The sequence below is a fragment of the Nomascus leucogenys genome, chromosome 20, assembly GCF_006542625.1.
Source record: "Nomascus leucogenys isolate Asia chromosome 20, Asia_NLE_v1, whole genome shotgun sequence".
Lineage (NCBI taxonomy): Eukaryota > Metazoa > Chordata > Mammalia > Primates > Hylobatidae > Nomascus > Nomascus leucogenys.
This window is the reverse complement of record NC_044400.1, coordinates 38,004,533-38,025,879: the sequence shown is the minus strand read 5'-3', so window position 1 is coordinate 38,025,879 and position 21,347 is coordinate 38,004,533. Positions and strand designations below refer to the sequence as shown.

At 38.3% G+C, this 21,347-nt stretch overlaps 1 protein-coding gene across 2 annotated transcripts in view; it reads right to left on the bottom strand.

Moving 5' to 3' along the window:
• The window catches only part of FRYL (FRY like transcription coactivator), a 285,938-nt gene that overhangs the window by 44,828 nt on the left and 219,763 nt on the right, over window positions 1-21,347 (bottom strand). For both annotated transcript variants that reach the window (XM_030800907.1, XM_030800906.1), the window contains 12 exons: window positions 19,969-20,137; window positions 15,983-16,242; window positions 15,507-15,647; window positions 11,424-11,592; window positions 9,095-9,179; window positions 8,196-8,308; window positions 7,093-7,243; window positions 6,315-6,418; window positions 5,211-5,396; window positions 3,692-3,896; window positions 2,409-2,530; window positions 1,265-1,455 (listed from right to left, as the gene is read on the bottom strand). In XM_030800907.1, coding sequence (XP_030656767.1) covers window positions 1,265-1,455; window positions 2,409-2,530; window positions 3,692-3,896; window positions 5,211-5,396; window positions 6,315-6,418; window positions 7,093-7,243; window positions 8,196-8,308; window positions 9,095-9,179; window positions 11,424-11,592; window positions 15,507-15,647; window positions 15,983-16,242; window positions 19,969-20,137 — 1,896 coding nt within the window. The remainder of the gene's footprint in view (window positions 1-1,264; window positions 1,456-2,408; window positions 2,531-3,691; window positions 3,897-5,210; window positions 5,397-6,314; window positions 6,419-7,092; window positions 7,244-8,195; window positions 8,309-9,094; window positions 9,180-11,423; window positions 11,593-15,506; window positions 15,648-15,982; window positions 16,243-19,968; window positions 20,138-21,347) is intronic.

Here is a 21,347-nt window from a genome sequence, read left to right as displayed (position 1 = left end):
CCTGGATTCGAGTGATTCTCCTGCCTCAGCCTCCCGAGTAGCTGGGACTACAGGCATGTGCCTGCACACCTAGCTAATTTTTGTATTTTTAGTAGAGACAGGTTTTGCCATGTTGGCCAGGGTGGTCTCGAACTCTTGATCTCAGGTGATTCACCCATTTCAGCCTCCCAAAGTGCTGGGATTATAGGTGTGAGCCACTGTGCCTGGCCAAAAATCTGGCCACTTTCCTCTACCTCCATAACTTCCCTTAATCTAAGCTACCACATTTCAGCTGGACTCTTAACCTCCTGACCTCTCTTGCCTCCACTCTTGCCCTCCCTACAGATTTCACCCCAATGTCAGAACGAGTTTTTTAAAAAAGAAATCACATCCATCACCTTCCTTCCCTCAAAATGTCTGAGTAGTTTCCCATCAATTCAGAGTGAAGTCCTGCCTCTTACCAGGGCTTACTAGGCCTTACGTGATTTGAGCCTACCTACCTCATCAATTTCCTGCTACACATCCTGCAGTGTATTCTAGTGACACCAATTTTCTTGATGTTCCTCAGAAAAGCCGTACTGCTTCTGCCTCAGGGCCTTTGCATTTGTTAGTCCTATTTTCCTATGCCTGAAATATTCTTCCCCAGATCATAGACAGAACCTACTTCATTTCAGTATCTCTTCAAAAATCACCTTCTCAGATGGATTATCATATGTAAAACAATTCCTTCTCCTTTAATCTTATTATATTCACAGCATTATCGGTAGGATAAATTATGTTATGTATAATTGGAAGACTAAAGGTTTGTTTCCCTCAATAGAATATGAGCTCTAGAATATCAGGAACTTTGTCTCATTGATCACTGTATCCCTGATGTTTATAACAGCGTTAAGAAAATCATTCGTCTGTACAAACTGAAGTTCTCTAGTACAACAGTTCATTTATCTTAAAAAATAAAATTCAATTCTCCACTTTACATTTAAATTTAACTTCCTTCTTTTTTACCTTGTGATCATCCCAGGTTAAGATCTTGGGGGGCGGGGTGTTGTGTGAGTGGGCGAGTGTAAAGCTTTTTCTGATAGGCACTAGAACAGTTGATTTAATTAGTAGGTTATTAGATATTAATTACAAAATTAACTTTGTCTCTTAATTCTTTGCCTGCTCAATATCTGACTATAATTCTAGATGCCCATTATCTTGCTCTAGCTATAGCAATCTATATTGACAATAAATCCTTGACAACTAGTAGCTGCTCAATAACTGCTGAAAGAATATAAGGAAATACCTGTGCATCTTCTCCTGGATCCCCTACAGTTTCTACAAGTCTGGAGAGAACATCAGAAAGTGTAGTTGCAGTGAGAGGCTGCTTTAGGGCCCTGAAAATCTGAAAGGATCTCCCAGCATAGTGTCGAGAAGAACAGGAAAGTGCTGTTTGCAGAGCAACTTCACTAAGATGATGTTCCAGATGAATTCCTTCTGTGAAGGCAAACCAAACGAGTAGGTTGTTCTTGTTCTTTAGAATACTAATGGGGTTATACCCAGAAGTGAATCATTTTAAAGCTAGCAGCTAGCACACTTCCTGGCAAACCAGATAGGCACTCACATTTTATAAGTCAATGCTTTTTCTTTGCTTAAACTCCATTTGCATTTTAGATGACCCTTTAATCTTTACGGAAGTAATCCTCGAGACCAGGGTTTCTCAACCTTGGCACTACTGACCTTATAAGCCAGAAAATTCCTTGTTGGAAGGGCTGCCTTGAGCAGGGTATGATGTTTAGCAGTGTCTCTGGCTTCAACCCACCAGATACCAGTGTAACCCCTTGCCCCCAACCCATAATTGTGACACTGTCTCTAGACATTGCCAAATGTCCCCTAGTTGAGAACCACTGCTCTAGACATATACAATTTGACTATGATTTTCTTTTTTTTATTTTTAGTAGAGACGGGGTTTCACCATCTTGGCCAGGCTGGTCTTGAACTCCTGACCTTATGATCCACCCGCCTCGGCCTCCCAAAGTGCTGGGATTACAGGTGTGAGCCACCGCGCCCAGCTGACTATGATTTTCAGAATGTGTTGAATTTTAGATTACTGAAGACTATACCAGCACAATTATTTTTAAGTTTCCCATTTCTATATATGTCCGTTTAATGTAATTTTTTCATAATATGCAATTGTATTGTAATTTTATGATGCCATCAAACACAAAACTAAGGAGCCCAGCATTTCATAGATAGCACTCTTATTTTTAAGTAGTAACTTAATTTTTCTTCAGTGAAAACAGATGTTATCATTAATAAATTAAAAAAGAAAACTTGTCTAAAACTTTTAGAGGTATCACAGTATCAACTATTAATTTTTTGCTAAGCATTATCAGAAATTGATATCACATTAGAATGTCACTAAAACTAAAATATTTCTTAAAAGATACCTGAGCTTGACTGCTTAAAAACAGAAACCACATGTTTCAAAAAGGTAGTTAACTGTTCAGCACTCTTTATGCTAGGATTCTTGGCAGAAACATCCTCATGGTTCCAAAGGGGCCCTCTTTTTCTGAAAACAGAGAACAGATGTAATTTCCTTGCATTTTCACTTGTGATTAACAGTTGTACTCACACTTGCCTAAATTACACCTTTACAATTAGAAAGGATGGTAGTTGAATAAATAGGTCACAGTCTACTACTACTTAGGCACATGAATATGTAATGATCTACAGCAAGGAGAGAAAGATCTCATTTCAGTGTCTAGCATCAGACCAGTCAAATTCTCTCAGAGGTAGTAGAAAAAGATGCGAAATTTTGCCAAGTGAGAAGCATATTGGTTACTCCTTATGTGTTCCAGGTCAAAATATAATTTGTATGTAGATTGTAATGCAAAGAAAATAATTTGCTGGTGAAATGCAATGAGAATAATTTACTGGCTAAAACTACAGGGACAGTTTAGGACAGAATAATGTCCTCTTGATTCTTTAAAACGTCTTTGTGTTCTTGGCCACCACCTCGGTTAAGCTCTTTATTAACACAGGCCCAAAGTGCCCTGAGAACGCGCTACGCACTGCTTCTGGTTCCTTCCACCTCTACTGCATCCTACATGCTGTTATGGGGCTGATTTTCTCCACATATTTATTAAATGATGCCTCCCACCCTCCTCCCAGCTTAATGATTTTCAATATAATCTACAACCTTATGGCCTGGGCTTCATGGCCCGCCAGTTTGAACTCTCCCAAGCTTTCTGTAATTGTCTAGAACAACTCTCTTTTCTCTGCATTACAGTCAGCGTGGATTCCTCACCGTTTCCAAACACATGGTTTTCTTGTGCTCCTGTGATTTTGTTCTTGCAATGGAATGCCATGCCCTTTCTCCCCACCTATATTCCCACTCTGCTTATTTTGTCTTGCAAAGAGTAGACCATAAATAAATATTTGATGACTGAATGATAATGTAGCTAATAAAAGTGAAATATATATTCAGATAATACTCGTTCTCTTTGGGCATTAAATAGCCAGATATGATTAAAGTCCTGAGGTATAACTGCATTGGTACAAAAGAAGAGTCTTTGATTGCGTCCTAATTTTCAAAATACTGTGCAATACAAACCTGTGTATTTCACATCAATGGTATTTCAGAAAACAAAAATATGGCTCATAATACCTGATCAATGAAAGAATGACTTAACACATACACTGTTGGGATACTAAGAGCTGCCAATGTTACCTTGAGGTAATGAATTCCATGAGGGTTTTGACTTTTCCATCCTGCTCCACTGAGATGTCAACCTCATTGAGGATAGTGGTGTGCAGATGTGAAATGGCAGCACTGTTATTTCCTAAGCTGATACTAGAAGAGGTAGAACTTGAGCTAAGCCCTGAGTCAGTCATAGGGGAGGGCTGGTAATCAGGTATAAAATCGTTAATGCCTGCTGAAAGAGAAAGATTGTCATGAATACCTAAATCATGAAAGAATCTCCCAAAAAACCTACAGAATTAAACTATTGCTCCTTACAGACTCTATGGGACACATGAGGAAATCTGTCAGTGCAAGGTGATGTGAATCAGGGCTCCTGCCGATCCTCATAAACACCAAATTACAACAAGGAAGTTTTGGGGCAAACATTGTTTCACAGCTTGAAAACTTAGCAATTTGGATGTACTGTGCAGTCCTCTGCCGCCATCTGCTGAAGAAATTTGCAAGTGGCAGTTTCCTAATATTTTGGCACATTTTGTCAACATTGCTTGTCAGTCACATTTCTATAATATGAACTGATTTTCAACTTTTTATGGAAAATTTTCTATAATTTTTGATCCATTTTCATTGCAGAAAGACTCATCTATCTGAAATACACATAGTGCGTCAATCATTTTTTAAAGAAACTGTTAAAGGTTATTACTAATGCCCATATTTACAAATTGGTAAGAGAAGCCTTAAAAACAAACAAGCTATGGAATTTTGAATACTGGTGCCTTAATATAAAAAGGCAGTAAACTTCATTCCATTTTTCTTTTAATCATAGTTTTAAAAGGCTAATAAGTTTCCTAATAATTGTTTAACTATAGGATTTTAAATAAATAACAGGGTTTTAACTAACTTTAAAACTGATGAACCCTGTATCTAACACTGTATGATTAGAAAAAAAAAAGGTAATTTTATTTCAATTTTGAAAAAAAAGTTTCTAGATCACCTGTTATTAGCCTGATGGTACTGATGAATGAAAGAAATGTTAGTTATAGGATATAAGAAAATATACCTTAAAAGTAAAAAAAAAAAACATCGACAGTGAAATAAACCATATTAAGTCTCATTAATTTGGACTTCACTACTTCAAAATATATGTTTTTAATGCAGTAAATATAATTATGCGAATAACAAAGTTTAAAATGCTTTACTTTATCAGTTTTCAGATCCTGCAAATAACAGGAATCTAATACAAGCTCCACATCTTTTTTGTAATTCGTCCTCAATAAATTAAGCACTGTTTCATTATGTCTTCAACTTACATATTCCTAAGTTAAATATTGTGTGATAAAGATCGCTCGAGGTAATGCAGACTCAAATATTTTAAATTTAATCCCTTCTTTTATTAGTATATAACTTAAATGGTACCTAAAATCATACAACTACATTTTTAAAATGTTCTCTAGTATTTCAACTTTTATTCAGTTGACTTTCTCTAATGCAGGATTCCAAATTAATAAAGTATAATTCTACTTTCAAATTGTACTTTTAAAGCAAATACCTGTGAAATTATAATCTAAGTGTGCAACTTGTTTGACTGTAAGCACCCTGGGCTCATTAAACTCCTTGTTCCTGAGAAGGACAGAAGCAACAGTTCGGATGTTACTATTGGGTCCCATTACTATTAATAAGTGCAGAAGCAGGCGTTTACAATGTTCATACACCTCAGGGTGGCAGTGGTCAAACCCTAAAAAGGATAGTAGAGAAACATTATCAATAAAGAGAAATAATGAGTATTCTTACTACCAAACTCACATTTTGAAGAAAAGGAGAAATTATATGAAAGATTTCATGGAAGGTGACATATTATATGGTTTTTTATTGCCCTAGAGTTCTTAGATACTTTTACAATAGCCTCCTGTCTTATAGTACTAGGGAGACTCAAGATAAGTTAAATGTGTTTCACGTCTAAAATTTAGTGATCTCTTAAAAATTATTTCTGTTACATAACATAAAAAAAATTCATGGAAATGAATTTTTTTTTTAAGGCAGGTTTTTTTGTGTGCTTAGCACGTAACAGAAAGTACATGATTAACTGAAGGAATGATGTAATACACCAACAATAAGTGTGCACATCAGGAAAACTTATAAGGAGATGGCTATCTGGACTTGCTTCAGGAAGCCAATCCTACAAGCATCAAATGTATTATAGATATGATAGATCCCACATGTTTGCTACAGAAGGCACAATGGAGTTTCAGGTATAATAATGAGGCTATCCAACAACCCAATTCTTTTGGGAAATACTTAGAACCTATCTCAACTTTTCATTCACTCTGAAAGTTTCCAATCCCAGAGGTAAGTTAATTTGACTCTTGCCACAGCCACAGAATTTTTCCTTGGTATAGTATATGTGTGTTTGTGTGTGGGCAGGCAAGGCCATAACACAGGAATAGGAATGGGGGTAACAGACATGTTTGTTTGTGGTTAGAAGAGGGGCCTGAAATAACTCCCCAAGAGACCAGAGGAATCATAGTGAAAGTGTCATGGAAATAACATAAAAATGACAGGAAACAGAAACACGTAAAAACTGTCATAAAACCATACTGCTTTTAAATTATCATAAAAATATAAGATGAAAGAATTAGAACCAAATATTTGTTACCTATAAAAATTGCATGAAGAAGAAGATGGAGGTAGCTTCCCCATTCCACCTTCACACTATGATCAATGATGAGATCAGTCAAAAGGATCACTGCTATGTTACACCTATGACAAATAAGAGTTTCATTAACGTTTTACTAGATCTCAGTAAACCTAGAGAATTTGGTACAAAATTACTCGAAGACTTTAATATCACATTTCATGGAAAAATACAACTTATCAAGGAAAAAGGAGGAAAAACAAATACAGCTGAAGAAAACGTTAACCATTAAGTTAAAGAGATGGAACAGAACATAAGGGCTAAGGGCTCCTTGAACTCAGAAGCCACATTTTCTTCATCTTTCAACCTTGAGACTTAGCACACTGCTTGCCACAGTAGGTGTTCAATACATGTTTGGTGCATTAATACATTTTGAAAGAATGCAGTAATTGCTCTATTGTGATTTTGCTAAGTAGAATTCAATTTAACTCGATGCAAAATAATAGTGCCTACCACAGGAAAGCCGTATTTTTCAGATGTAGTAACTGGGTCCCAGAAAGGTCAAGTAACTATGCCAGACACCCAGAAAAGCAGCAGAATTAGATTTAATAATATTAATTTTATAAAGTTAGAATTCTGAGTTTTTTAGATTTCTTAGAATCTAAACACATTGATCTGTGTTGCAGTATCTCCATAAAGAAGATTGCTTTTATTCTGTGTTGTCAGATAGCACAAAGAAAGCCGACAGTGTTCAGCAGCAACTTGGTGCATATGTAAAAGGAATGACGCTGTAGTCCACCTGTGAAGAGGTAATCCAGGTGATGACGTTTCAGGCACGTAATCCACCAGTGGTGACCAGCAGCCTCCAGCTGGTGGGAAGGGCAGTGGCTCTCCTTGGTTATGCTCCATCACTTTCAGTCGCCAATTAGAATAAAGTGGCATTGAATCACCTATCAAGATAAAATGATCTCATTTTCTTCACCATCTAATTTCTGCCAATATAAGCAAACTCTAGTAAGATCCCAACTATTTATATAGTATTGGAAAGTGATAAAAAAAATTTCCCACTATTTCAACATATGTTTGCTAGGAAAATCTAGGCACAAATATTATCAAATTAAGCAAACCAGGGAGAGGGAGAGAGAGAAAGAGATTAATTTAGGTTCCACCCTGTACGTCAAAGCAAAACTATATTAGCACTTCATCATGATTCCATCAATGATGTCCAAGCCAGGAGATCACATTATTGGTGAAGCTGCCTTGTAACAAAGGGCCTTCTGGTAGGTCCTGAGATAGGGCCAACACAGCTCCATCTTGAAAGGAACTCTGCTCTACCACAGTGGGGCTGCGGGGTGCAATAAAAAATGTCAGGAAATGTGAATTCTGTGTGACGTGGGTAAGTCACTTAACCTCTCTGGACCTCAGTTCCATCATGTGCAAAATGAGGAGATTGGACCAGATCATCTTCAGTGTCCCTTCCCAGTCTGAAAGCCTGTGCTTCTGTGACACCCTACCTTAACATTATAGTGAAACTTGGGTAGATTATTCACTTTGCAATTGTCAAGGGAGAATCTTTTTAGGAAAATGTGAATCCATGCAGAAGGAGCAATCCTGCTAAAAAAATCAGCCTGTTTCCAGTATTTGTTCTACGATGCTTCCTGAGAACCAGTTCTTATGTTCCTTGTGATTTATCTATAGGAAACCTGTGCTTTAAAAAAAATTTCACCCAATTACGTTGCTTCTTAAAATCAAGATGTTTCAGATTATGTTGGAACACCACTAGTGGCAGTTAAATACGCTTTTAAAAAACAATTTACTGAAAATATATATTTATTAACATTAATGTAATTAACAATACACCTCACCCTTATAGTTATATTAAAAACATTTGGAATTTATTACTTTTTTCTTCTTCATAAGATCCTCCAGAGCTGCTACTGTATCGGGATTCTAGTCTGTGATGTTGCCGATTCAAATGACTGTTTAGTCCGCTGTAAATGTCCAGGTGCACATAGCTATGGGAATGATCACTGAAGTTAGTCACAGTTCACGGTGCAATGGTATTTATACTTTATGTTTCACTTTCTATGTTTAAAAAAGGAGGACGGACACCATGGTTCAAGCCTGTAATCCCAGCACTTTGGGAGGCCAAGGCAGGAGGATCACGAGGTCAGGAGATCGAGACCATCCTGGCCAACATGGTGAAACCCCGTCTCTACTAAAATACAAAAAATTAGCCGAGCATGGTGACGTGTGCCTGTGGTCCCAGCTACTCCGGAGGCTGAGGCAGGAGAATTGCTTGAACCTCGGAGGCAGAGGTTGAGCTGAGATTGCACCACTGCACTCTAGTCTGGCAACAGGGCGAGACTCTGTCTCAATAAAAAAAAAAGGACACAGTACACAAAATATTAACAAAAGTTTACTATGACATATATTAATTTCCACCTTATAATCCAAAAGCTTAAACTTTTAATCAATTATTTCTACCTAAAATAATATTCTGGCATATAAAACAGGTGGAGTAAATACCATTTACATAGGTCTAAAACTTTAAGCAATACAAAAAGTGACTTACCATATACCACCTATTCATACATTAGAGCATATTAAAAAATCTAGCAGGCTAGCATCTTTAATGTTGAAACTCTCAATGTGGAAAGTTTCCAGCATGGAAATATATTTTTTTCACTCGAATTTTAACACAGCAACATCCACATTTCAATGAAGAAAATATCATTTATTCTTATGACAACAAGTATCTGTCAAACTGAAAGGCTAATAAAGAACAGAGAAGTACTTACCTCTCTTCAATATTCTCTTTAATGGGCTTATTATCAGGATTGCCATCTGTGGGAGCTACCATTGTGTTGCTACTGGAAGTAGTTCCTGTAATCAAAGACAAAGCAGTGCTCATGAATCTACAAACCTGCTACAACCCAATAAGAACAAAAGATCTCAAATTACAGATATCAAAACTTAACTAAAATGAGAGCAAAGTCATTTTAAAAAAGGAATGTACTCATAATGACCAAAAGGGAAAGGAGATAAGACAAACAAATTTTTGGATGCTAGAATACAAATGGACAATCAGTAATTGTTAAGAAGGCTGAATCCAAAGGTGGCGGTGGGTGAAAACCAAGAAGCTTCCATGTTTATGTTGCTGAACTTCCAAAATCTACTTTCCCCAAATCTACTTTCTTGCCTCTTGCAGCTGGGTGGCTGTCTTTACCCACTTCTAGAAGTCTTTTCTGATGAGAGTAAATCAGAAGATTCCTGAACTAGGGCATGCCATGTACTCCTGAAAGAGGAGGCACCTTACAAAGAACAGGGGCATTAAATGAAAATGTACATGCTAAAATTTGAGACTGCACCCTCCCCCCCACATCCTTCTTACCCCACTGGGCTTCCAGAAAGTTTGAAGACTGTGTATATGTGTGTGTATAAACAATCCAAAGGGGTGTGTGTGTGTGTGTGTGTGTATGTTCACAGACACACCCTCTGCAGGCAAATGACTAGCAAGAGTTTTCTCTAGGGAATCTGATAAATCTAGGAGAAAAGACCTACAGACGTTGGCATCACTGAAATCATGGTACAACAAAGGACACAGTCAACAAGTTCCATATATACTTACAGAACTTACATTTTTTAAATATTCTACTCTTTATGAAAAGACAGATCTAGAATTGGTCGGCTTTTGAGAAAAGTTTTATCAACACAAAACAGCAATGTAGAGAAAATGAGGACTTCTGCTGGGAGAAAACTTTATAACTGTATCAGATACGAAACAACAGTCCAACCATGAAACATTGAATAGGATGCTACTTTAAAAAATTATAATTAAATGAAACTTTGGAATTAAAAACATTCTAGCCAATATGAAAAATTAATAGAAGCATTATTAAACATCTCCTAGAAAATACAACAAAAGGACTAAGTGATGCAAATGGATGGTAAAAAATAAATTATAAAGAGATAATTTAAAATATTTCTAGTTTTACAGATAATGTTGTTATTAGCCTGCTGAAAACACTTAAACTGAGTAACAGAGAGTTTAACAGAAATTTCATCTACAGTAGCCTTTTTACTATTTTGAATTTCATTGGATGTTCTTCTATTAGGAACATAGTTTCTTCATACTCAAAATATTATAATAATTTTAATATATGCACATACATATAAGCATATATATATACTCACTTGATTGGATACAATGTATAATATATACCCAAATAATTATAATGTGAAATTACACAAATAATTTCAACATATGAGCATTTTCTAAATTTAACATGATAATTATACTCATTAAAAAATGCATGTGTTGGTCAGGCGCGGTGGCTCATGCCTGTAGTCCAAGTACTTTGGGAGGCCAAAGGGGGTGGATCATGAGGTCAAGAGACTGAGATCATCCTGGCCAACATGGTGAAACCCCATCTCTACTAAAAATACAAAAATTAGCTGGGCATAGTGGCGCACACCTATAATCCCAGCTACTCGAGAGGCTGAGGCAGGAGAATCGCTTGAACCCGGGAGGTGGAGGGTGCAGTGAGCCGAGATCATGCCACTGCACTGTAGCCTGGTGACAAAGCAAGACTCTGTCTCAAAAAAAAAAAAAAAAAAAAACCTAAAGTGTAATAATAATAAAAAATAAAAAAAATAAAAAAACATTTCGATATCTTGTTCATCATGGATTTTTTCCATTCTAATGTTTTAAAATCATTGCATTAAAATATTATTTATCTTGAAAAAAAAGTATGTGTTATGTAGGGAATATATAAATTTATATTCCATCTCTGAATGAATGTGTAAATATTAATAATACTTACATTGTCAAATTGCTTTCTCATGAGGATTTACAAAGTCTTATCAAATTAATTACCATACACAACTCACATTTGCTTTCATTTTCTCAACAATAACATTTAAAGACACAATAAACTCTTGTTTAACAATTATGTTAAGCTTCTCTTTCAATACTGAGGAAGATTTGTCTTTTTAATAAATTTTATTGTATATATCTGAGATTCATAACATGTTATGGGACACAGAGACCCTAAAATGGTTACCATAGTGAAGCAGATGAAGATGTCTATCATCTCACACAGCAATCAGTTTTAACAAATTTCTCACCTGAGGTGACAGAAGGGATTTTATAGCTGGAAGTGATGCGGTAATATGGGGGATTATCCATGTGAGTGACCCCTGAACTGACAGGATCGGTCAGCTGAAGCTCACTCACCAGCTCTTCTAGCAACTGCATTGTTTTATCTCTACCTAAATAGACAATGACCTTCTTCACCTGTCACAAAAGAAATCGTTCAGAAAAGAAAAAGCAAAGTTTTTATCTCATTAATTTCTCCTGAGACAAATTTTAACAGAGTAAGTTCAACTTTAAGTGGTAGATGAATAAACACAATGTAAATCAAAATTGGCACTGATCAACAATAAGATATTAATCAGCCTTATCAATACTGTCCTCCCTCTGACTCTCAACATTAGATCTAATTAGGATGAACCAAATATGTTTAGTGGTTTAGTGGTTTCCACTTTATGCACTTTCTTTACTTTAAAAAAAACCAAAAAAATGCTTTTCTGTAAAAATTTCTCTTTTAATGGAAACACAGGTAATAACATCCTAAGATTTTCCTCTGATTTTTAGATAGCCAGCCTCCAAACCCAGGGTTTATCTTTTATTCTGCCTTCCCCATTCCCTATAGTCAACCAGAGTGGTCATTAAGAGCAAGGAACTAGAACTAAATTAGAACTCAAACTACATTGCCTGGTTTGGAATGTGGATATACCACTTGCTAACTCTATCATTGGAAAGTTACTCTCAGTTTTCTCATCTGCAAAATGGGGGTAGTAGCCAGGCGCGGTGGCTCACGCTTGTAATGCCAGCACTTTGGGAGGCTGAGGCGGGCGGATCACGAGGTCAGGAGATCGAGACCACGGTGAAACCCCGCCTCTATTAAAAATACAAAAAAAAAATTAGCCGGGCGTGGTGGCGGACGCCTGCAGTCCCAGCTACTCGGAGAGGCTGAGGCAGGAGAATGGCATGAACTCGGGAGGCGGAGCTTGCAGTGAGCCGAGATCGCGCCACTGCACTCCACCCTGGGTGACAGAGCGAGACTCCGTCTCAAAAAAAAAAAAAAAAAAAAAAAAATTGGGGGTAGTAATAGCACCTACTTCATATAGCTGTTAGGAAGATTAAATGAGTTAAGGTTTATAATGCACTTTAAAAATGGCTAGTAACACAGTATAAGTAAGTAGAAAAACTTTTTAGTAGTACATACGTATCTATTTAGTAATGCGTATTACTGAAATAACTTCATAACTGATCAGCCTATCTCTTTTTCTCCCTACTTTAATCCTTACTACTCAAAATGTGATCCTAGCAAGACAGGCATCATCATCTGGAGTTTGCTAGAAATAGAGAATCTCAGGCCCACCCCACCTCCAGAATCAGAATGATTCATATTTTTACAGACATATGAAAAGCCCTGCTTTATATGACCCCTGGATGAATCTTAAAACATGATTTATTATATCCCAACCAAATTCCTTTTTTTTTTTTCTTTGAGACAGAGTCTCGCTCTGTTGCCCAGGCTAGAGTGCAGTGGCACCATTGTGGCTCACTGCCACCTCTGTCTCCCCGGTTCAAGCAATTCTCCCTGCCTCAGCCTCTGAGTAGCTGGGATTATAGGTGCCTGCCGCCACATCCAGCTAATTTTCGTAGTTTTAGTAGAGATGGAGTTTCATCATGTTGGCCAGGCTGGTCTCGAACTCCTGACCTCAGGTGATCCTCCTGCCTTGGCCTCCCAAAGTGCTGGGATACAGGCGTGAGTCACAGCACTAGGCCAAAACCCTTATCATGGTTACCCAGTGATAACCTTCTATGTATGGCTCTTTACTCCAACCAGTGTGCACTACTTGCTAATTCTCTCTATTTTCAGATTCGATCTCCCCTGAGCATGCTGTGTGCATTCCTGCCTCTGTGGGTTCCTTCTGCCTGACTGTGGATCTCCGAGTTGACACTCCCAACCCTAATCCTATCAAGTCTTCAAGCCCCATCCCGCATCTTAACTTTACTCCTTTCTCCATGAAGCTTTTACTGACTTCACAATCAGATCTGGGTTGGAATTCCAGATCTATTAAGGGACAGAGTGAGACCTTGAGGAAATTACCGTTCTCTCTGCCTTGCTTTTTCCTTGGTAAAACTGCAGTGATCTACCAAACTCATAGATTCTGAGAAATAAATAATGTGGATGAAGTGCTTTTACCATGCCTATAATAAGCACCCATAATAAGTGCTTAAAAAATAATAACCAATAAATTATTATTGACATTTAAAAAACGGCTCCTTTTAAATTCCTGGAAAATGGCTATTTCCCAAATTTTCATTTGGCCTCTTAAAAGTATAATCCCATGCTTTTTCTAGTTCCGGCTCTAACTCCCCCATTCATTCATCCAATTAATGGGCACCTTCTATGTGCCAGGCACTACTAAATGGAAATTTAGCGGTGAATCAAACAGACAATAACTACCATTCTTAAGGGGCTTACAATCTACTGGTTGATGCAAAATTAATGAGGTAAATAGGTAAAATATATCATGTGTTTGGTGATGATTAAGTGCCAGAAAGATCAATGAAGAAGGGAAAGGAAATGGAGTGTGCATGTGGAGGTGGTGCATTTGCAGTTTTAGACAGGATGGGCAGCAGAAGTCCCAGTGGGCACCGCCACCTGAAGGAGGACCTGAAAGAGGACCTGAAAGAGGACCTGAAAGAGGTGAGGAGTGAGTAACGTGGCTAACTGGGGAAGAGAAGGCAAGTGAGTGTGAGGGCCCCGAGGAGGGAACGCCTGGTGAGAGAGCTGGAAGCAAAGGGGGCCAGCGCAGCTGAAGGGTGGGAGCACCAGAGAGAATATAGGAGACAGTCAGAAAGGTAACGTGGGGTAACGTTGTCTTGTACCATACACCTACAGTTCTCTAAGCACTTCTCAAAGGCACTACGCCTGTGGTTACACCTTGGCAATGATGCTTTCAGTGACCAAGTGAACTTGCGGAATGCTGAGTAAAGCAAAGCTATCAAGCGGTTTGTTTAAAATATAATCTGTAGAATTTTATTTATTTTTATTTTATTTTTGAGATGGAGTCTCGCTCTGCTGCCGAGGCTGGGGTGCAGTGGCGCAATCTTGGCTCACTGCATCCTCTGCCTCCTGGGCTCAAGCAATTATCCTGCCTCAGCCTCCTGAGTAGCTGGGATTACAGGCATGCGCCACCACACCCGGCTAATTTTTGGATTTTTAGTAGAGATGGGGTTTTACCATGTTGGCCAGGCTGGCCTCGGACTCCTGACCTCAGGTGATCCGCCCGCCTCGGCCTCCCAAAGTGCTGGGATTATAGGCATGAGCCACTGTGCCTGGCCTGTAAGAACTTTTAGATAACATTCTGTAGGACTAGTCTTCCGTGGACCACACTTTTGGGGGATGCTGCCATGGGACAGATATCTGTATCTGCATCTACAAAGACATGTGTGCATGTGTGTCCATTTAACCCTCAGGTTTGATAGTTTCATATCAAATGTGTCCTCTTGACTTGGGCAGAGCTGGATGTTCCTTTCTCCCCTGGAAGGCAAAGATGTTATCTTCTTCGTTTCATATCTCTTACCGTGCTTTCCCTTGCTTCCAGCAGCCTGAAGGACAATCCTACAGGCACTGAGCTCTCACTCACCATCCTGTTCTCATATCTAAATGCCAGCTCTGCCTAGCAGAAATTAGAAACATCCCCAATGTGTGGTTTCAGCTTCAATATCACTTTCTCTCAAGTGTCATCTTGAATCCTTCCAGACAGCTGTGGTTCCTAGGTTTTTTACTCTCAGAACTCTGCAATTTTTTTTATAGCCTTTAGCACATTATACTTTATTAGCTTACAGATTTATTCATTAAATATATCAGATGTAGCTTCAACAAATAAATTCTGTATTACCCATCAGATTGTAATGCCCAGAAGAGCACCTGGCCTGCCATAATGACAGATAACATTTGCTGACTGAATCAGTGAAAAATCCATGTGCTATTTCCTGACTGTCTTCATCCTGGCCCTTGCCTTGCCTCTCCTGGGCAACTGCTGCCCATACTCTGACATCATAAGATACTAGTAAATATATATATATATATATATATATTTTAAAGTTAAATGAACTTGAATACATACGTAAGGCAAGAGGCTTGGTTCGCTATTCACCCCACAAATGCTGATCAAAAAGTGCAAAATTATTTTCAGGTTTTTGGGCCAGCCATCTGCAAGTGTGGTCCACACATTCTCCACCTCCGACCAGGCCAGTTCATCGCCATACTAGATGCAATATGCACAAAAGACACTTCAGTCATGACTGCCTATTATAAAAACCAAACTTGTCATACCATGAAATATTAAAAAACGTTTTGTACAGATAGCTTTAATCGTTTCCACACTTTACAGGAACAATAATTTCTTTCAACAAATCTAAACATAAATATCATTAATCATATATGGTTTTAGTAAAAAAAAATTCATATCTAATTAGTCTTTTTTAAAGAAAGAAATTTGTTTGGTTATCACAGGATTACAGAACCTCTTCACCTGTTTCTAACCACATCTACTCACTCAATAATTCTGTGCAGCAATTTTACATACAAAACTCATTTTACCTTTGCTGTCATATACATCAGATTGTTCAAAACCATTGCAGTGGCTTGTGGAGATCCCCATCCTTCTCCCCGTAACCAGCGCCTACTAGTCACCATAAGTTCTCGGTCTTTTAAGGAATCATCTTCATCTTCATCATGTCGCCTTGCTGTGGGGAGAGGTTTTAAGTCCACCAGCTCGATGTTGTTCATCCATGGTAGCAGGTAGTGCAGCATCACCTGCCGCCCAGCAGGGTGAGCTGTCTGGATTCTCTGGCTTATCTCTGAAATTGAAAACAAGTCAAAGATAACTGATGTAATTTCGGCTTCCTCTGACCCGTAATTAATTCCAACAGATTTCAGAAGCCAGATTTTATTCATTTTACTCATTACACTTAACAATTACAAGTATTGTTTTTCCTTTTAGTGAATTTCACCTCAATGACATCATAAAATTAACAGCTAACATAAATCACATACATTTTATACAAAATACTTTTGGCAGTTAAAATAAATGTTTGTGCACTGTTGGTGGCATTGTAAAATGGTGCATACTTTCTGGGAAACAGTATGATGGTTCCTCAAAAAAATAAAAATAGAACTATCATATGATCCAGCAACCCCACTTCTGAGTATACATTCAAAAGAATTGAAAGCAGAAACTCAAACAAATATTTGTACATCCATGTTCATAACAGCACAATTCACAATAGCCAAGAGGTAGGTGGAAGCAACCTAAATGTCCATTGACAGATGAATGAATAAACCAAATGTATATACATATAGTGGAATATTATGCACTCTTAAAAAAGGTAAAAAAGGAAAGAAATCCTGTCATATGCCACAACAGGGCTGAAGCTGATGACATTATGTTACCTGAAATAAGCTAGTCACAAACAAAAATACTGTATGATTCCACATATACGGAGTACCTAAAGCAGTCAAATCCATAGAAATACAAAGTAGAATTCTGATTACCAGAGCTTGGGGGCAGAGGGAAAAGGAGGATTGTTGTTTAGTGGGTATAGACTTTCAGTTCTACAGGATGAAAAAGTTCTAGAGGTCTACTTCACAACAATGTGAATACACTAAACAATTCTGGAACTGAACTGTATACTTGAAAATGATTAAGATGGCAAATTTTATGCTTTTTTATCCCAATGAACAAAAACATGTAATCAAAAGATAAAAGAACATCGTTATACACAGATTAACTTTAAATTGACCCATTAAGAACCTCACAAATTTTGGTTCTATATAGGGGAGATGCCTATGATGTGCCTGTTACTTTTACATTCAGATCCTTTAATGCTCATGACAAACCTGTGAGGTGGGCGGAGTCAGAGTAATTTGCTGAACAATTACCAAATGGCCAAGATTCAAACCACAAGGACAATTCCAAAGCCCATGAGCCTTTTATACATTGTTTAGTTTCCATAAATCACTATAAACAAGAATCTTCTTTCTCCTTTGCTCCTCTCTTTCCATGCCAGACCCTGTACTTACTTACTCATTAAGAGAAGTGTTTTAGAACTTGGCTCTGGAATTGCACAACCCTGGGTTTGAATCCCACAGATCTACCACATATAGATAGCCTGACCTAGGGCTAACTTATCAACCTCTGATCCTTGCTTTCTTATTCTGTAAAAAGAAAGTAACAAAACTAGCTGCCTCATGAAGTGATTGTGCAAAACCAGTATAATGCCAATGAAGCGCTCAGTCCTGGCATGCAATTATGCTCAACTTTAACCTTCTACAGAGATTCTACCAAGACATCAATTTTATTACTTCTGGTATAAAATAAAAGACATGGAGCTCAGAAAGTAGTTGAATGAAGAGATCCTGACTATGGAAGGAAGACTCTGTCTGTGGGTGTAGGGGTCATGGTGGTGGTTTGACTTCTTGGAGGGAGATGAGATGATAGGAGGTGGGGGCCCGAGATGATACCCTAGTAACACTAACACTTAAGATATGGGGCTGGGTGTGGTGGCTCACGCCTGTAATCCTAGTATTTTCAGAGGCTGGGGTGGGAGGATCCCTTGGGCCAGGAGTTGGAGACCAGACTGGGTAACAGCCAGATCCCCTCTCTCCAAAAAAAAAAAAAGCCAGGTGTGGTGCTCAGCTGCAGTCCCAGCTACTGGGGAGGTTGAGGGAGGATGATGATGGCTTTGTGGGGGGAAGGGAGGGAGAGAGGAAGAGGGAGGGAGGGAGGGATGGAGAGAGGGAGAGAGGGAGAGGGAGAGTGGGGGAGCGGGGAGAGGGAGAGAGAGAGACTCTGTCTCAAAAATAAAAAAAAGAAAAAAAGGGACGGAAGGCAAGAATCTACCGAGAGACAGAAAAGGAATATTCAAGGGTAAAAGAAAAAGCAGGAAATATTAAGTTTTTTGGAAATTAAGCGAGGTCAGAGCTTAAAGAAATATAAGATGGCTAACACCAATTGCTGTGGAAAGTAGCAAACAGACTGAAGACTATTAGCCAGTGACTAGACTGAGCACTTGGAAGGTACCTGGTGAGGCTACAGAAAGGAAATTGACACTAGTGGAGTGCGAAGGCCATCTGTGAAGATCTAAGGCATGCAGGAGGACTGAGAATATGGAATAGTGAGTATATACTCGAGGCAAGGCACAGGGGTGAGGAAGGGGTTAGGAGCAGGTGTGAAGGAGGGAAAGGATGTGAGGAGCAAGAGGCCTCAGAGCTGACAACATTTAAAGACCACCGCATTGAATCTGGAGAAAGAAGCGATCAGGGCCCTCAAATTTTGAAGTGGCAAAGTTTATGTTGATATCTGTATCTGTGCAGTAAAATTCTGAATGAATATTGTGTTTGTCTTGCCTTAGAAACAGTGAAAGTGAAAATGTAGGTTAGCTATGGAATTTGTCAGGTTGAGAGGCTATGTTTTGGTTTAGAATGAACTGTCTTAAGCAAAGGAGTTAAAATTAGCTGATGCTAAGGACAAGAGTGTCTGAAGAGAGAACTGAAGGAAGAATGACAAGGTGGTGGAGGTGTGGGCACGGTCAACACCTGTACCAGCAGACATCCCAGGCGATGATATGACGTTCTGAACAGTTACATGATCTCTGAGACCCAGCTGGACTCCTCTGCTTTCTGTGCAAAAGCCTCTAGCAGCAGCTCAGCAGCCACAAAATCTGTGTTCACGGTGGCCACTATTTTGTGTTGATGACCACTCATACGCATCTTGGAAGGGCTGTCAGGGATGTGGGGGTTGGGAAAAAGGAAGGGGCATTGCTACCAACTACCCGGGCAAACCAAACAGGTCAACTGCTTTCAAGAACTAAATGTTATGAGAATTTAAGTTGTTGTTGTTGCTTTTTTCTCCCGCTCAGGTCAATTAGGGATGGGAAATAAACTATTTCTATTGCTAAAATAGGGTGCTGTGCAAAGATCCCAAGCCAGCTAAGTCCACTATCTCTTGAGCCCAAATGAAAGAAAGGACCCACAGCAGAACTCTGCAATCTCCCAGATCCTAGTGTTGTTGCATGGCCAGTACTTAGACTGGAACAAGATCTTGATGTAGGCGACGAACAACATGTGGGAGACTAGAAAGAGTTTTGCTCGAGGCACTGTACCACTTGCTCCTATGGTTAGGGGTTTCACTCACGGAAAACTGCCTATAACTTTATCCCTGCCTATTTTTATTATTAAACATATGCCAATACACAAAATACAATGTATTCAAGAAGTTCTATGTCTACTAAGAAATACTTTTATGTCACATATGAAAAGTCCTCCCTCTTGTATTTTTTTCTTTTTGATGGAGTAGGGAGCGAAGGCAAGATCAGGTATAAAACCCTATAAGGACGCCGTTGATAGAAAAACCTAAATATTGTGACATCAGAATTAAGAGTTTTATTGAAGAAAAAATATTTCCTATGTAAAGACATGTCTGGTTTTGATTTAACCTGTGATTTAATAAATTTATGATTTTCTAAAAATTGTTTTTGAAGAAATGATTGACAAAGAGAAACTACTAACCAGTTCATTGATCATACCTGAGAATATGGCGAGAGTTAGCTCAGGATACGCCCTTGCTAGTTCCTCGGACAACTGATAATATGAAACAGAATAGAGATGTGGTAGAGGAGACAGCTGGCTGAGTACTCCATCTGTTCTCTGAACCTCCAATTTGTGAGCATAGCGAAACATCTTCGGTTCCAGAATCTATAGGAATGTGATTCCATCAACTTAGGTTAAGATTGTATGGGTTCTCTAAAGTTTAACTATAATTTTATAATTTTTAAAAAAACTCTTCTCCCCAGCTGAGTGGACTGGCTTATGCCTGTAATCTCAACACTTTGGAAGGCAGAGGTGGGAGGATCACTTGAGGCCAGGAGTTCGAGACTAGCCTGGTCAACACAGCAGGACTTCATCTCTACAAAAACATTAAAAAATTAGCCAGATGTGGTGGTGTGTGCCTGTGGTCCCAGCTACTCAGGAGGCTGAGGTTGGAGGATCACTTGAGCTCAGGAAGTAGAGGCTGCAGTGAGCCATGACTGTGCCACTGTACTCTAGCCTGGGTGACAGAGTGAGACCCTATCTCAAAAACAAAATGAAACAAAACAAACAAAAACCCTTTCTCACTAAAAGAATTTACATTCCTGTATTTAATGCCAATGATCCAGGTTAGTAACACAGTCTGAAAATAACTCCAGTAACTTAATATACAATTACTTGAAAAAGATTCACCACTTTTCTCGCACAAAAATATGGTAGTACAATATATGTATAAGTGAAAAAAAAGCCCTTCAAGGAGAACCTTTTGACATTACACTATTTAAAAGAGCTGTACTGCTGAACTTTCCTCTTAATTAACAAAGGCATTAGGGTATAGTTCCTAAGATGGATCTACTGGCATCAGAACCACTTCAGAGCCTTTGGAAAAAGCATCTACTTGAATCCTATTCTTAGCCCTTGGTTAAGATGGAAGAATCTTGCCCTATTACGAATTAGTTAAGTATTGTATACTAATAATATATCCGTGTTTGGTAAGTTAACTTTCTAAGTTATTTCTCGTCAACCTAATAAAGAAAATTTACATGAGAATATGATAAAAAGAGCTAATTATTTTCCACATGGCTCTCCAAAAAAATTTGGACACACATTGTTCTCATCTGCTGAACAGAAATACTTACTTACATGGACACATATTTATAAGTACCTTCATACACATACACACACACGATCATAAATAATCCTTCTACAATACACTTAGGAATAGTTTGCATTATTTATAAATTTAAATATCTATATTATCTTTGTCTTATATTTCTAATAATAATTAGGCCTTGATACCATAACTTCTTTACTATAAATAAAGCTAAATACTATTATCAGTATGCTTTAATAGCAAGACTAAGTTATTGGGCTTCAT